The sequence below is a fragment of the Physella acuta genome, unplaced genomic scaffold (genome assembly GCF_028476545.2).
Source record: "Physella acuta isolate Inbredline_101_S28 unplaced genomic scaffold, ASM2847654v3 ptg001112l, whole genome shotgun sequence".
Lineage (NCBI taxonomy): Eukaryota > Metazoa > Mollusca > Gastropoda > Physidae > Physella > Physella acuta.
In genome coordinates, this window is record NW_026732629.1 from 424,451 (window position 1) to 443,269 (window position 18,819).

The 18,819-nt window shown below is 40.3% G+C and overlaps 1 protein-coding gene across 1 annotated transcript; it reads right to left on the reverse strand.

Moving 5' to 3' along the window:
- Nucleotides 1-7,407: 7,407 nt before the first annotated feature.
- LOC131955882 (uncharacterized) lies at nucleotides 7,408-18,269 on the reverse strand (the record flags this gene model as incomplete). The annotated part of the gene is given in 6 exon segments (XM_059320180.1): nucleotides 7,408-8,146; nucleotides 8,740-8,926; nucleotides 11,728-11,982; nucleotides 12,444-12,631; nucleotides 12,934-13,016; nucleotides 18,188-18,269. Coding segments are annotated over 6 exon segments (1,047 nt in total). The 3' UTR covers nucleotides 7,408-7,894.
- Nucleotides 18,270-18,819: the final 550 nt, after the last annotated feature.

Below are 18,819 nucleotides of genomic sequence, written 5' to 3' on the forward strand. Positions count from 1 at the left end.
ACATACTTACCAACCTACCCACCAAAAAAGTATCGGCGAAGTTCGTAAGTTTCGTAAACTGTACTAGACAACTTTTTTTTAATGAAAATTCATTGACATCATTGACATATAATATGTTACATTTTGCGACAACCTTAATTAGTGCGTTGGGCTTGTATGAAAACTCACTTCGAACTAACTCAATTACATGCTATTTATTTTAACATTACACGGTAAGCGTCACCCAACTGTTGTGATGTGAGGTGATTACAGGTTCGACAATAAACCAACACGAAAGTACGAAAGAGACATAGACTGCCTATTAGAGCATTCTCTTAACTTTCCTAACCCCACCATTTATTATACCCTACCTAACCTCTAAATTTCCTGCGCTAAATGTCACTTCCCTCACAATCGTTCCTATTCTACAGAATTGTGTATACTATTTATTTACATTCTTTAATCTCAATATAACTAAAATAGACTTTTGTTTGAAGGGTAATGAAAACATGTAAACAAAAGGGACGCTACTCTAAATCTATGCGAATACTTATATGCAGTGGCGTAGGCAGGGGGGTTAGGGGGGGGGGGGTCATAACCCCCCCCCCACCCCATAGACCCCTCGGTATATATATATATATATATATATATATATATATATATATATATATATATATATATATATATATATATATATATATATATATATATATATGAGGGGGGTGCAAATCGAAAGTTTGGGGGGGAGGGTACAATCGAAAGTTTGAGGGGGGGGGGGGGAAGTCTGGAAGAAACACTGCATGTAGCCTATATAACAGGAGAGCTATGGTTGTTTATATCATTTTGCATTCGTCCGGTAAACATTTCAGTAAAATACCTTAAAAAACCTTCCATAACCTTTTTATAAAGAAACAAAGAGAGATGAAATTTTATAATAACATCAGGCTTTGACTTACACCTACTCCAATGGCATCTACATTGTTAAACTGATTAACTATGTAATGTAGGGCTCAACAGGATCAATGAACTACCCACATACCCACCTAACAATCACCGTGATGGGAATGCAGATGGTAGTGGTACGCTTTAAATGGTAGTAGATCACGTGATCAAACACGACACTCCCACAGCAGCCCTAACAGTCATGTATAAATGTGTCATCTAGTCCATATGGTCTTTGTGCTAAATTTCTCTTTTGCACATTTTTCGTTGTGTTTTTTCTGGTTGCGCATTTTTCTGTTTCTGTTTGCGCTTTTTTCCGTTTGCGCTTTTTTCTGTGTGCGCTTTTTTTCTCTTTGCGCTTTTTTCCGTTTGCGCTTTTTTCTCTTTGCGCTTTTTTCTGTGTGCGCTTTTTTCCGTTTGCGCTTTTTTCCGTTTGCGCTTTTTTCTCTTTGCGCTTTTTTCTGTGTGCGCTTTTTTCTCTTTGCGCTTTTTTCCGTGTGCGCTTTTTTCCGTTGCGCTTTTTGTTTTGCGCTTTTTTCCGTTGCGCTTTTTTTCCGTTGCGGTTCTTTCTGGGAACCAAAATATTACGAATCCCCCCCCCCCCCCCCCCCCCCCCCCCTTCATTTGGTGACGTCCCAAGCATAACAAGATAACAAGATTCCTAACGCTACACACACACATGTAACAAGACAGCTCTTGTTTTAAGCTCCGCCCACAAGGCAATCTAGACCACCAGCACACAAGAAACCCCGCTTCTAAAAATAGAAGGGGAACCGCCGACGCTCCGCCGAAAGTTTCGACACAACACGAATTATCCCGAGCGCTTTCATTGGCTGGTTCAGTTGTAGGCTGGCTCGTGGTCAGCCGCGTGCCTTTGTGTGCGATTGTTTCTGTTCGTCACGTGGTTCTGCAGTTCTTTTGTTTGTTTGGTGTTGTTTATTCTCGTCACTTGACAAAATGACGTCTTCTGACGTCTTATAGGCTGATTTTTTGATTCTTGAACGTCACCAAAACTATTTGTTGACCTAAATATTACCACACAGTTTTACGTAGGCTACAATCTTTGTGTGCGATCAGAGCCGGCGTTAGGAATACGCGGGGCCTAGGGCCAACCATCCGCGCGGGGCCTTTCCATTATATATATGTATATATGTATATATATATATATATATATATATATATATATATATATATATATATATATATATATATATATATACATATATATATATATATATATATATATATATATATATATATACATATATATATATATATATATATATATATATATATATATATATATATATATATATATATATATATATATATATATATATATATATATATATATATATATGTATGTATGTATGTATAAAGGCCTATATAATGTGATGTACACATAATAACACAAATGTTTTGGAGTTTATAAGCTAATGTCAAACTTTCATGTATAATAACAGATTTTTATCTCTCCCATGTATTAACCCAATGTTCGTAGTTTTTTTTCCTTTGCTAAGGTATTAAATCACTTTTAACAGTTATGTAATTCATACCAAATCACTTAAGAAAATTTAATCACGTGCCGAATAATTAGGAAAATAAAGTTTACAATACAGCGAACTCGGCCTGATGTATCAAAACAGTATAGACTTCAAAAAATTTGTTTAGAATTCATACAATATTTTAAAACCAAAATCATTATTGTCTTAATTATTGAACGGGTGAATCCTTAAAGTGACACAACATAACAACAGTTTTAACTTTCTTCCAAAAAATAATAATAAATCACTCTGTTTAGTGCCCCCTGATATAGATCCTAAGCCCCCCCTTCTCGTCGCCCTCCTCCCACCCCTCTGCACGCAACTGAATGTTAATTTTGTTATACCAAGACAAGTAGGCCTACATTATAGAGTTTCTTCCAGGCATCTCTTCGGGGGTGGGGGGGGGGGGGGGGGGTGGACAAGCGCCCCCCCCCCCCGAAAACTAAATGAAATTTATATAATTTATAGAGAAAATATATACTTTTAACAGTGTCCGCCCCCCTCCGCCCCCGAAGAAAGTCTACCGCCCCCCCCCCCCCCGAAAATTACAAGTGCCCCTCCCCCCCCCCCCCGGAGAAAAAAGTCTGGAAGAAACACTGTACATATACGACATTATACGACATCTACAACAAGAAGACTAGAGTTCATCAGGTCACTAAATGTCTACTATAGACATCCCGTCTGCTCACTAAAAGGAAGTCTTCATCGGTCCGCATACAATAGGGTATCTCTTTACGTCGTGGGCTAATTCTCGACCGCCATCTCCAGTCAGCTCAGGTCAAATGCCAGGCGACCGTACCCTACACAAAGGGAGGCGTGACACTATTTTTGTATCGAATTACGGCCTGTCCCAGTTCAGGTGAGACTCACCAACATAAACCGTGGCCTCAGTTATAACAATCAACAACGTCGGCGTTCAACCATTTAGTTTTTCCCAATTGAATTCAGCAACAATTTTTTTTAAGTTTACGACGAACTAATTCAGATAACAATGACATTGCTGAAGCGCGGGGCCCCTTCAAGCGCGGGGCCTATGGCGACCGCCCCGTTCGCCACCCCCTAACGCCGGCTCTGTGTGCGATGGTTCGGGTATCTGCTTAGCTGAGGTCAAGTCTAGAAAGGGGTCATCCATTTATGACGTGCATACGGAATGGGGGGGGGGGGGGGAAGGAGGAGGGGGAAAGCGGGTGTTAACTGGGTACGAAAGAGTCGACAGTGCGACGTGTGTAATTTGACGGGGGGGGGGGGGGTAGTTATTTATTTGTTGGGGGGGGGGGTCTACACATAGCATTAGGGATTCACAATAAACATATGTGTATGCTCCAACAGAAGTAACCTATTACAAAATGAATATTTTTTTTTTTTACACCAGTGTAATGTGTCTCTCAATAGTCTAATATACAACTGAATGTTGTCATAACGACTATTATTCCATTTCTATTCTTCTAAGATCACAGCAGCAAGAATGTGATCAAATCATAAGTGTTTTTTTTAGATAAAGTATCACTTCCGTTACCGGAAAATGCTCAAAAGTTGACAGAAACCTACATATAGGATCTAATACTATTTATGAAATTTCATGCATATAACTGAAACAGTACTCAAGTTTTTGGTAATTAAAAACCAGAAACTGATTAAAGTGCCATTTACGTATATTGGAGTGTGTTAAAAAATGAAAGGAAACCTAAGTGTAGGGAACAGGAAGTTCACTCATGTGGCACCCCCCCCCCGAACTGCTCCCTCCTCTAATACGCCTCCTTATATGCAGAGGCGTAGCGAGGGGTGCGGACCGTACCGGGTGACACCATTTAGGGGGGGTGACACCAAGGCAAAAAATAGCAAAATATATAGAGAAAAACTTGAGGGCGGTGCAAATCGAAAGTTTGAGGAGGGGGTGCAAATCGAAAATTGAAAGTTTGTCCCCGGGAAGAGTCGCTACGTCTCTAAGGGGGTGACACCATTAAGTCGCAACGGGTGACACCCGACCTCACTACGCCACTGCTTATATGCCCGCATATTATTTGCCCTCCTAATGAGCTCCCTACCCTTATACACTCTCCTGTCTTATTTTTTTTTTTTTTTTGCTTCTTTAAATCGAGCGCGATGTCATAAAAAGACACAAATCTTGAGACGTCCGCAAACTCTATTTCATCTGTCCTTTACTAGCACAATAAAGTGAACGTTATTCACTATTTAGAAAATAAATGTTAAACACACATCCCCCAACACCACCAACACCACACAATTCTAAAAAAAAAAATACCAGCACCATAATATAAGAATTCATGTTTATTAACTCAAAACATCGCAACATCATATCAAAATAAATCCATGCAAAAAATATCCCACACAATATTCTGTACATTTGTTCTGTACTTTTGTTCTGTACAAATGTTCCTCTACAAACCAGGAACAAACCCACATCACAGATTTATCAAACTTGTACACAGAAAGCTGTTCAGAAACAGTAGTTATTAATTTTATAAAATACAATAAATATATTTTTTGGGAAAAATGTACATCTTTACTGGCATTTCTTAACCAGCGTGTTATGCGGAATGGGTGTGGGGGTGTGGGGGTATATGCCTAGAGGTGGGGTAGAAGTCTAGGGGTGGGGTAGAGGCCTAGGGGTGGGGTAGAGGCTTAGAAACATGAGTATTGGGGGTTAGTGAGGAGACAACTGTTCAATAGAAACAGGAATCAGCTAGACAGAGACCGCCTAGATGGGAACTAGCTAGACAGAGACCAGCTAGATGGGAACTAGCTAGACAGAGACCAGCTAGATGGGAACTAGCTAGACAGAGACCAGCTAGATGGGAACTAGCTAGACAGAGACCAGCTAGACAGAGACTAGCTAGACAGAGACCAGCTAGACAGAGACCAGCTAGACAGAGACTAGCTAGACAGAGACCAGCTAGACAGAGCAGCTAGACAGAGACTAGCTCGACAGAGACCAGCTAGACAGAGACCAGCTAGATGGGAACTAGCTAGACAGAGACCAGCTAGATGGGAACTAGATAGACAGAGACCAGCTAGACAGAGACCAGCTAGACAGAGACCAGCTAGACAGAGACCAGTTAGACAGAGAACAGCTAGACAGAGACCAGTTAGACAGAGAACAGCTAGACAGAGACCAGTTAGACAGAGAACAGCTAGACAGACACCAGCTAGACAGAGACCAGCTAGATACACACAAGAGGCTGACCTCCTAGGAAGAGATCTACCAATTTGATTAGTTGATTCTTTAATGTTGATAACAATATCGAGTAAAAAAGAATCAAATCCAACACTTACATAATATTTGATAAAGATCAAAAGTGTAAACAGTAGAAAGGCATATTTTTGGCAAAAGAATTTCACTTCTTTTTTTTTATACACATTGCCATTTGGGATGACCCAACACAGCAAATAGGCAGTACACCAAATATTCTAGTCCAAATAAATAGAGGTAACACGGGATATTTGTACACCCCATCTTTTGAATTGGCTTACAATACAAAACTTCACGGACAGAACAGGCCCAGTTAAACTGTACTAGTTTATAAACTCTAGACTTTATGAACAGAACATGCCTAGGTGAACTGTACTAGTTTATAAACTCAAGACTTTACGAACAGAACATGCCTAGGTAATCTGTACTAGTTTATACTTTCTATACACATCTCAACTCTTACACCGAGAGCTACCAGTCACCCTGCTGAATCTATAAACAAAAACTCTATTTTTAGCTGAAGTAATTAAGGCAAACTATGGTCAAACAGAAGGATTGGAGTCCACCCAGCTCTAATGAGTACCTGGACTTGAAGAAGTGAAAGCGACTTGGCATACACCTGATCACAGTGACTAATCACATGCGAAGACAAACACATGAACTCTGCTTCATCTGCACTATTTAACGTATAAAGCGTGTACTTAAGTTTTCAAAACATCCTAGTTGAAAGCTTGTTACCTTGTATTGGATGTGATATGCATGATAGGCACTTGTTAGAAAAAAATGATAGATTATCTTCTAAAGCACATTAGGATTCCTTTGAAAAACGACCTTATGAGTTTTGAAAATTAAAGCAGGCGGGTAAAATAATGCACAAAGTAAGAGAGATCTGTTGAAAGAATGTAGGTAAAAAAATTATCAGTGCAACACGCACAATCGTGCAGCTGTCAATAAATTATAAATATTCCACATGAATGATGTTTAGTTCAAATAAAAATAAAAAAACACAGATTACCATTAAAAGAAGCCACAATTAAATCAAATTGACCAATCAGAAATGTTTTTACAAAAAGAGAACCCATCGCTCCATACTGTCCCATTTTACAAGTTTTCCTCAAATAATTTTAAACTTTTGTTTTCGTTTCTGTTGCATAGTTTGGAGAAGGCCCAAAGTTAAAATGTTAATTGTCACATATGGTCTAGACATTTCAAGTATTCATATTTGATGTAGTTTTCTGTTTCAAACTTGCGGAGTTGGTGAAATGGTAATAAATACTTCTAATGCCTGAGCAATTTTGATTACATTCATAAAGTTGAGATAACATTGGTTTTAAATTTGAATGAATACGAAAATGTAGCCTATTTACAAAATACTTAACGCAGCTATGCCTCGAAATATTTGAAATTCTACAAATGGGATAATATTAAATGCTTGTAGAACTTCGCCCGTAAAGCTTGTGGTTCTAAAAGTTATGTAAACATAACATTAAACGTGGTAAAATTGTTACAAAGTTAAAACGTGGTAGTAGCCAAGTAACAAAGTTAAACCTTGTTTAGCCTAATGCCAAAAAGTTAAACCTTGTTTAGCCCAGTGACAAAGTTAAACCTTGTTTAGCCTAATGACAAAAAGTTAAACCTTGTTTAGCCTAGTGACAAAGTTAAATCTTGCTTAGCCCAGTAACAAAGTTACACCGTGGTAGTAGGCAGTAACAAAGTGACAGTGTTTAGCCCAGTAACAAAGCTACAAAGTGTTTAGCCCAGTAACAAAGTCAAATCTAGGTGTTAACTCTGTTAGAAAGTTACACTTTAGGATAGACTTTTAATAAAGCTACAGTTTTGTAACAAAGCTACATCGTGTGTAGCATTGTGAGAAATCTAATCCTTTTTAAGCTCTTTAATAAAGATAAACATTGTTAGGCCCTCTAATAAAGCTACTCTTTGGTTATCCATGTAACAAAGTTACACATGATGGTAGCTCAGTAACAAAGTTACAGCTGATTGTAGCTCAGTAACTAAGTTACAACTGTGTTATGCATGTTACACAGTTACACATGATGGTACGTCTGTAACAAAGTTACACTTTGTTAGTCCTGTAACAAAGTTACACCTTGATTGTAGACATGTAACAAATTTACACTTGATGGTAGTTCTGTAACAAAGTTACATCTTTGTTTACTCCAGTAACAAAGTTTCACTTAATGGTAGACATGTAACAAAGTTACACCTTGGGCGAGGCCCTCTTCTCCGCCGCCTCCCTACACATGTAAGCCAGACAGAAGTACTGAATGTCCGACCCCCCCAGCCCGTACTGCCCGTCCCTGCACGTGTAGGTCTGGATGTGCACGTCCCTGTCCTTGATGAACTTGGGTGAGTACATGGCACCAATCACCTGCTGGTCGGTACTGGCTTGCCGTTCTTTGAGCAGCAGCTCCACCGTCGTCTTGTAGGCGGTGATAAATTTTTTGATCACCTGGGGAAACGTTTTGTTTTCTTGTTAATTTGTTCTTTGCTAAATTTAAATATAGTAAATATAGTATTGTAAGGGTACAGATCATTATTGTTCTTTTTTTTATCGATGAAAAAAATCTTTTTTTTTTCAATTTGCTCTAAAAAAAAAAAAAAAAAAAAAAAAATTAAAGTTAGACTAAATTAAGAAAAATGTAACAATCAATGTTAAAGATTGCCAATGGAGAGATTTTGAAGATATTCTATGCCTTTCAGGTAATCCCTATCTATATTTTATAATGTCACCTCAGTCACTAATGGTGACACTCCATCAATAATACTGTCACCCTAAGTCCATAATGGTGTCACCTTATGTTTATAATTTTAAGAGAAAGCTGACCGCCATACAGTCCCCCACCCACCAGTCCCCCCCCAGTCCACCACCTGTCCCCCACCCCCAGTTCCCCACCCACCTGTGTGGTACCAAAGAGAAAGCTCCCCGAAACCTGTCCCCCACCCCCCCCCCCCCTCACCCACCTGTCCCCCACCCACCTGTGTGGTACCAAAGAGAAAGCTGCCCCACCCACCTGTCCCCCACCCACCCAGTTCCCCACCCACCTGTGTGGTACCAAAGAGAAAGCTGCCCGCCACCCAGACGTGGTTTGACCGGATGTAGTCCCAGGGGCTGGTGTCCTTCAGCTGGTCGTGGGGCGTGACCTCCGTGAAGGCGACCTTGGCATTGTCGAACCCGTCCGGTACCTCCAGGGTGAACGTGTTGTTGGGGGGACGCATGTCCACGAGGTTGCTGGGGAGGGGAGGGCAGACTCAGCATCAAAGGTCAAGGTTATCTACAGGACAATCTTTATATTGTATAAGCATATAAAAAGTAAAGTATATAATGCATATATTACGTCATCAACTACCAACATGACATGTAATCTCAATGTCAGGTACAAGACATTACAACACTTACACAATGTGACATTTTCTCTTACCTAGCATGTTATTTTCTATTGTCTAATTGTAACTTTAAATTTCCATACGTATAACATTCTCTGGCCTACCGTATAATTTCTCTTGCCTACCATGTAACTTCCTATTGGTCTACTAGCTAACTTCTAATACAATACCAACGGTAAAATTCATCACTTGACAAAAGTAGCAAAGAACGGCAACAAAACCCCCAGTTATCGATGACTTTTTTGGATAACCTTTATAAACCCAATTTAAAAAAAAATCGAATCAATCCATTGATGACGTTTTGGTGCATCATTTTATAAACCCAATGTAAACAAACGTCTATTTAGTCAGCTAATGCAAACCTTGAGTCTGGGACGAGGCAATAGTCGATAGCTGCCACACAGAGATTTGCCACACACACATATCTGAAACACACACAGAGCTGCAACACACACACCTCTGCCACACACGCAGAGATCTGCCACGAACACACACACACACAGATCTGCCTTACACACGCACACAAATCTGTCACACACACACCTCTGCCACACACACACACACATATGCCACACACACACAGAGCTCCCATACCGCGGCACACGACACCACAAAGAAAGATTTGCCATAGAAAGTATCGTGTCCAAGACGACAGCGCGTTTCATCAATCGATTACTCCACACGTTATGCAGACAGTCATCTCAAAACCTTTAACAGAAATCGGATTTTTAAAAATAAAATTAGCACACACCTCGTTCGGCTGGTAAAGAAATATTAATCAATAAGTAATTTTTTATTTAAAATTTAATTAACCGTGTATTTTTAGTTGTGCACCATTAGGCTAAGGCCAAGCTTTAGAGATGGGATGTAGATCACTTGGTCTTAGGTTATGCGTGACAGATTTAGACCACAGCTTCCGGAGGAAAACTTGCCTTAATGGACTTTATCACATGTTGTGACACTAAGTAACAAGTCATACACGGAGTCATCAGTCATACATGGAGTCCCCAGTCATACACGGAGTCACCAGTCATACATGGAGTCACCAGTCATACACGGAGTCACCAGTCATACAAGGAGTCACCAGTCGTACACGTAGTCACCAGTCATACATGGAGTCACCAGTCATACATGGAGTCACCAGTCATACACGGAGTCACCAGTCGTACACGGAGTCACCAGTACTCAAGTTGCGTAGCGTCTAATGCCAGTCAGAACCTGCGTCGCCACAGTCAGAACCTGCGTCGCCACAGTCACAACCTGCGTCGCCGGTCAGAACCTGCGTCGCCACAGTCAGAACCTGCGTCGCCACAGTCAGAACCTGCGTCGCCGGTCAGAACCTGCGTCGTCGCCAGTCAGAACATGCGTCGCCGGTCATGAATGCAATGCCCAGACTTCTAAACTCACGCTTACAAAGATAGATGTAAACTGCTGTAGCTAATATCAAAATAGAAGGTCGTAACTTATTGGAAATCCGACTCAAGATAATCCGGCTTTAATTAACCCGCCTGCTACAGTACCTGTATCCCACATTCCAACCTTATATAATTAAAATTATGTAAAGCAATGCGATTTATCTGAATAAAAACGATGTAGATCAGTTTCAATTCACTGATGTCACTTAGGTACATGCGCTAAAACTGTTGTAGTTTTTTGCTGTTTTTTTTTTCGGTTGATGAATTCTTAAAAAAAATATATAAATAAAACTTAATTTATAAATGAAAATTACAAAACAAAAATAGAGGCGTATAGGAGTCCAATGATCCACTGACACTCTTTACTCTACAACCAGGCAATGGTTGACTGACACTAGAATAAAATTAAAAAAAACTTGTCATAACACTAACCTAACCGTAACACCTAAACACAACGTGATCGGAAGATGTATTAAGCTATAGCCTAATCTTCACGTTATACAAATACACGTAAAAGAAAACACGTTTTTGACTTGTCGAGCTAATATTTTTAGTTGACATTTTCGCCATCTTTGAATAATTAACTCGGTCGAAAACATTAGACTGTCTTATACACTGTGTATCGACCATCTAACTGGTAAAATATTTCCTTGACGAAGTCCACTCTCCAATTTTCACAAATGCCCAAAACCCGCTCCAATATTGCAGTTGATGAAGTCCACTTACCGAAACGTCCCAATATCCAGCTATGCAATAATTACTAGCCCACTTAACGAAAAGTCCCAATATCCAGCTATGCAATAATTACTAGCCCACTTAACGAAAAGTCCCAATATCCAGCTATGCAATAATTACTAGCCCACTTACCGAAACGTCCCAATGTCCAGCTATGCAATAATTCCTAGCCCACATACCGGAACGTCCAAATATTCAGCTATGCAATAATTCCTAGCCCACATACCGGAACGTCCAAATATTCAGCTATGCAATAATTACTAGCCCACTTACCGAAACGTCCCAATGTCCAGTGTAGGTGTGTCCACTAACCGAAACGTGCTGATGTCTAGCCAAATGATGTAGGGCGTATCCACTTACCGAAACGTCCCAATGTCCAGTGTAGGGCGTGTCCCAATGTCCAGTGTAGGGCGTGTCCCAATGTCCAGTGTAGGGCGTATCCACTTACCGAAACGTCCCAATGTCCAGCCAGGCGATGTAGGGCGTGTCCACTTACCGAAACGTCCCAATGTCCAGCCAGGCGATGTAGGGCGTGTCCACGTGACCCATATCCATGGCCATCTGCAGGGCGTCGTACTTGGCGTTCATGACGATGGAGTAGTTGGCGTTGACGGTGTTGGGGTGGTGCTTGGGGTAGTCGGGCGCCGCGAAGATGCTCTTGACGGTCTCGTAGTTCTTGAAGGCGTCGAGCTGGGAGCTGTCCAGTTTGATGAGGATCGTGCGGTCAGCTGGCTGGGCCTCTCGCATTTTCCTGGGGACACGGGAGCAGGGTAGAGATTTTAGACCAAAAGTTGACAGATTTGTGGTAGAGTCGCTAAGACGTCAAGAGTCCACCAAGCTCTAATTGGTAATAGACTAGTCTCGGGAAAGGTAAAATCGGCTGAAGTTAGATTTTACCACATCATCTTTTTTTTTTATGCCTAAGCTACGGAAACGTGGAACTCTACTTCTTCATTTCGTACGTAAAACGTTCGCAACATGAAACATTCGTAACATGAAACGTTCGTAAAAATGAATTGTTTTAAACAATCTTAGTTACGTTAAAAGCTTTCAATATAAAACGCTCTTAAAAGTTCGTAATATAAAACGCTTATAATATTACATTTTCGTAACTTAAAATGTTCGTATTCTTGAATCTAGCTGTAATATAATTCAGCGCGAAATCAGTTATCGGAAATCTGTAAAACAGTCACCGCACGGGCTGAAACCTACTTAAAATACTGCAGAGATTCCTCGTCAGTGAAGAAAGCGACGACCTTGTTGGTCAGCCAGCTGTAGGTCAGCATCCAGTTCTTGTACTTGTCCACTGTGTAGAAGTTACCTCCCCCTCCCTTCTGGAATGTACCCATGGGGACGAACAACGTCACTATGGTCATAGAGTGCTCATTGTTGACCTTTTCCTGGGAAGTTATAAATAGACGTCACGTGACATATTTTAATTTAAATAAAAATGATACAGGATAAAATTTCTAGAGTGATGGGAAAGTCGAATCAGGTACCATAGCTTAACTGTTAAGTCATGGCTAAAAATAGAATATATACGCTTAAACAGTAGACTGAAATAATGATGTTAATTAACTGAAAATTATTGCTAATTGACAGAAAAAATATTGTTAAAATGAAAATATTGTAACAGAAACGGTTTAAAATTGTGAACCCCCCCCCATGTAAACATCCTGTCACGTGTATGTCCTTGACCTACCTTGACGACCTTCAAAACGTCATCACTGCTCCGTTTGGACTCTTTGCTCTCTTCAGATTTACTGGACAACAATTCAAACCCGCCTGAAATTTCAAAATGAAAATTAAAACCACTGACTATTTAAACTATTTGAAAACAAAAGCCAAATGCATCTACAAATTTAAACATAACTGTCAAACCCACCTCAAATTAAAAAAAAAAAAATAAACGTCAAACCTACCAAATTTTACAAAATATACGTCAAATTCATCTAAAGAATTAATGTAAAAGTCAAATACACCTGAAAGTTAAAAACAAATTTAACTCAACAACATAAAACCTATAATTTAGGAGCAAAAGCCAAAAACCCACACAATTTTACTGAATAAAACTAAATTAAATCGATGTTAAAACACTATAAACTTTAAAAACACAAAATGCTAGCTAACTCCAGTAAAAATATATTAAACAGCCCATAAAAGCGGAACAAATTCCCTCCCCTCCACCCCACCCCACAATCGTGTTGATAGCAACTTATTTCCTTGTTCTGTCGCGTCATTACCTTCAGTCTGAGTGTACGTATCTACCATAGTCAGCCGTAGTTTTAAACTATATTTCTATCAGCCCAATTGTTTGTTTTAAACTTGTTTGATGCTATAATCTATTCCTGTCTCAAACTATATTGCTATCGGCCAAAGTGTTTGTTTTAAACTTGTTTGATGCTATAATCTACAACAGTGGTTCCCAACCTTTTTCGAGTGGCGACCCCCTTTTATAAAAAGTAAGTGACCCGCGACCCCCATAGAATTAAAAAGCCGAAATTAGTATGGAAATTAATGAGCACTAAAATAAGATTTTCTAGTAGACTTTCAATATGAACTACTCTTGATAACTGTTTTAATAGCATGAGCAAAATTGCATACTATTCACTAAACGTTCGTGGTTAAGTTTTTAAATTTAAAAATTTTTTGTTAACGCCAACCTATGTCTTAATTTTGTTTTTAATAGAAGAATAGTGTTGAAAATATATTCTCGAAAAGTCAATCAATTTTACGTTTGGGTATGAATGGTGAATACTACACCAAAATTGTGTCTGCAGTTTTTCATCTTACTCGGAATCATTCTGCAAATCAAAGAATTCATCTTGTAATTCATCGGGAATGCTGGCAACATCAAGGGAAGAAGAGAATGGGTAATGCGTAAATGCAGATTCCTCTTTTTTCAGCTCAGAGAAATAGCATTGCAGTTCGTCTTCAAGAGATTCAAAATGCCCAGAAATCGCTTCTTTCAAAATTTTAATTATCTCACAATCAGATTGATCTACCACACCGCAGAGTTTCTCAAATTTACAACATTTCCAAGATTTGTTTTCTTTACCGATTTTGCAGCTTTGATAAAAATGCCCCGAGATTATCATGGCAAGTTATAATATTCGTTCATTTTATCTGAAGCTTCAGGTTAAGCTTATGTTGATGTTCGAATACATCTGCTAGGTATGATACTCACTCCAACCAATCTATGTCGTTTTAAGTATACCAAAAAGTCTTGTTTCTTTTGCACTCCCAAGAACAATTCGATTTCAGATTTCAATTCAAAAACACAATTTACAACATTTCGTTTGACAGCCAGTGTACTGTAGTGTAGAAGAGCAGAACCTCGTGATCTATATTAATGTTTTTGCTCAGTTCTTTGAAGGCTCCAGATTTTATATAATTTACGACTTATACTAGCAATGGACTATTGATGTCGATTGGTTAGGGCAGTGGTTAGGGAGCTAAATCTTTTCTGTTTTCTGAAAGCCCGATTTTGAGCTAAACATAGATGGCGCACCATCCGTACAAACCCCCACAGCCGTTCTAACCCATTTTAATCATCCAGTTTTTAAAAAAAAGTATTTATTTTCTCCATGCTATCTTCACAAAAGAGCAACTCTTCTTTGCTATCATCCGCATGAATATAGACACAGACCAGCAACTGCGAACACGAACTCACGTCTGTTGATTTATCAACTCGAAAAGCAAACAATGGTGAAAGCTTGTTTTTTCAATAAAAATGTGTTATTTAACATTTATGTACATGTAGCGTTTGATGAGATTGTCTCCTATTGTTTTTTTTTTTTTTGCTTGGCATTTTCTATCGCGACTTCATTTGATGCTTGCACTAATGCTGGTGAAAACTTCATGTTCAATCAAGTCTCTGACGTTTGCAACTAGCTTCTTACCGACGAAAGAACTCCATATATTTTTTTGGTGTGTTCCGAATGGCTCGTCTCAAATGACTTTTTAGTTTTGAAGATTTCATAGATTCGTGACTGAGAACAGTCTGTACAGTGCGCTTTGTTTCTTCTCTATTACATTTCCAGTGATGTTTATGAAGCCGAATTTCAAAAATTCTTCTAAATATGTATGTTTTGTTTCAAATTACTAAGGTTTAGTATACCAGTTGGCGACCCCCCAGAAAGACCTTCGCGACCCCCAGGGGGGTCGCGACCCCCAGGGGGGTCGCGACCCCCAGGTTGGGAACCCGTGATCTACAATCTACATCCGTTTTAGATCGTCCTCTAACAGTGCGGGGTAGTGCCTGGCTATAGGCATGATGATAGATTACACTCTAAAGGTAGGGTTGTTACCAGTGGCGTAGCCAGGATCGTCTCAAGGGGGGGGGGGTGGTTCCAATTGTTACCCGGGGACAAACTTTCGATTTGCACCCCCCCCTCAAACTTTCGATTTGCGCCCACCCCCTCAAACTTTCGATTTGCACCCCCCCCCTCAAACTTTCAATTTGCACCCCCCCCCCTCAAACTTTCGATTTGCACCCCCGCTCAAACTTTTTATATATATACCGAGGGATCTTGAGGGGCGGGGTTATGACCCCCCCCCTGCCTACGCCACTGGTTGTTACACACATTTGGTTGGTATAACGTAAAACATATCAAATATTTTCTGTTATACACTACCACATACGTCTAGAATTATATATCAGGACATTTTTGTTTTTTTAGTATATATATTTTTAGACACATTACAAATATGGGTTTTAGAGTAGGCTTTTGAATGACAACAGGTGAAACATGAACCTACGACTAGCTGAGTTGCCTAGCCTTAGGCTGGGGTACAATCAGTATATAACAACAAACAGATGGTGGTAGACGTGTCACTGGGGGGGGGGGGGGGCAGTGCACTCCCGAAAAGGTGCCTGAAGCAAACTGCCGAATAGGTCACATGACCTCGTGGTCTTTCTAGACACAACTCACTAGACACAACACCCATCTCTAACTGTACCCATTATGTGCAACACGCACATACCTGTAGAACGATTCCAGTAGCTACATGGAATAACTATACCATAATATACCCCCTCCCCTACCCTAATGACACAGCCCCCCCCCCCACCCCCCACAGCCCTGAACCTCGCTAAAACTCCGACCGTTAAGCAGATAATTCTATATCTTAAATCTAATAAGCCCATTGTCGTAGGTTTTTTCCTCCTTGGGTTTATGTGTGCAGTCATGCGTAGCAGTGCATGACAATGTTGAAACAGAATGAAATACGAGATTTTGAGGGGCGAGGGGGTGGGGTGAGGGAGGGCAGGGGGAGAAGCGGTTGTAAATATTATATGGAGTCCCAGAGATTAGTTCATGGTTCGCCGTTTAAGGCTTGCTGTGAGGAATAAGAGAGGTTTTTCCTTGTGGATTATTATAATAAAGCGTAGTTTAACATTATAAGACGCAACTTGAGGCCTATTGTTTATTGTTTAGGTGCTGTGATGTAGTGGGGTGGTGTGGTGGTGGGTTTGTGTGGTTAGAGGGTGTTTGGGTAGTGGGGTGGTGTGGAGGTGGGGTGGTGTGTTGTGGAGGTGGGGTGGTGGGGTGTGGAGGTGGGGTGGTGGGGTGTGGAGGTAGGGTGGTGGGGTGTGGAGGTGGGGTGGTGGGGTGTGGAGGTGGGGTGGTGGGGTGTGGAGGTGGGGTGGTGGGGTGTGGAGGTGGGGTGGTGGGGTGTGGAGGTGGGGTGGTGGGGTGTGGAGGTGGGGTGGTGGGGTGTGGAGGTGGGGTGGTGGGGTGTGGAGGTAGGGTGGTGTGGTGGTGGTGTGGAGGCGGTGGTGGTGTGGTGGTGGGGTGTGGAGGTGGGGTGGTGGGGTGTGGAGGTGGGGTGTGGAGGTGGGGAGGTGTGTTGGTGTGGTGTGGAGATAGGGTGGTGTGGTGGTGGTGTGGAGGTGGTGGTGGTGTGGTGGTGTGGAGGTGGTGGTGGTGTGGTGGTGTGGAGGTGATGTGGAGGTGGGGGTGGGTGCTGATGGGTGGGAGTTAAGGCTAAGATGTGTAACACCAGTTTAGTTATTTTACACCAACACAGTAGCTAGACAATCACCAACATAAAAAAAAAGACATGCAACTTTAAGATTAAACAAGAGAGGGGTCGGGGGTTGATTGATGGGGGTGGGGTAGTAGGTCCTGTAGATTATAATTTATTTTTCGAAAACCTGTTCTCATAAGTCCCTTCGGCTCAGGAATGATTACAAATTTAGATTTTTTTTTTACCGAGCTTAAAACATGCTGTTGAGTTTTTTTTATTACTACAGTTATTGTTAAAACAGAACGCGTCAATGTCAATTACTATTGTACACATCGGTGTGTATATCACGTTCAAAAGGATGGAAGAGTCATACTTACCCATGCCTATGAGACACCAGCACACTTACCCGTGTAAATGTCAGTCAAATAAACCGAGTCAAACTCATTTCTTTTGTGTCATATGTACCCATGTAAATGTTAGTGCTATATCGGTTGTCTCATACTTACCCGTGTCAATACTAGTGTCACACCTACCCTTGTTAATGCTATGGTTAAATCGGTTGTGTCACACTTACCCACACAATGCTATGGTTAAATCGGTTGTGTCACACCTACCCATGTTAATGCTATGGTTAAATTGGCTGTGTCACACTTACCCACAAAATGCTATGGTTAAATTGGTTAATTGGTTGTGTCACACCTACCCACACAATGCTATGGTTAAATCGGTTGTGTCACATCTACACACACAATGCTATGGTTAAATCGGTGGTTTCACACCTACCCATGTCAATGCTCTGGTTAAATCGGTTGTGTCATACCTAACCATTTTAATGCTATGGTTAAATCGGTTGTGTCATACCTAACCATTTTAATGCTATGGTTAAATCGGTTGTGTCACACCTACCCACACATTGCTATGGTTAAATCGGTTGTGTCACACCTACCCACAAAATGCTATGGTTAAATCGGTTGTGTCACACTTACCCATGTACTTGATCGAGATGACCAAGACCACGGTCAAGATTGCAGCAATGGCCGCTGCACTTTTTCTTGACAATGACGTCATCTGTGGAAGAACACAATATTAAAGACAATGCAATCTAGCATATTTTTTTAGACTCCGGAAGGTGTAAAACCTCGATTTTACTATTTTGCTCGATTTCAAGCAAATACATAAAATAGTTTATACATCAACAATATTTTTAAATGATTTATTAAAAAAGAAAATACAAATAATTATGTATCTGATTTTAAAAAACAAATGGAGATTTAAATTTGATTTTCAGGTGATTATCTCCCTGTCGAGAAAATAAAGAGTAGTTCCCCCTACCCAAAATTATTTTTTTTTTACTTCGAATTATTTTTAATTTAGAATAATTAACTACAATTTAACAATGACATTTAACAAGAACAATTCTTCCATTTTTATGTCTGAAGTCATAGCTAGAGGTATTGTCTGAGTTAAGTTTCAAAACGGTAAAGTTTTAATTTACTACCAGGGGTTAAAACTACATAATCACACAGCTAGGGTTGAGCCGGGCTTGAGCCAGGATTAAGTTTATTTTTTATGGGAACGGTAAAAACAAATTCTCATTCAGTTGAACTGTGGCGAACAT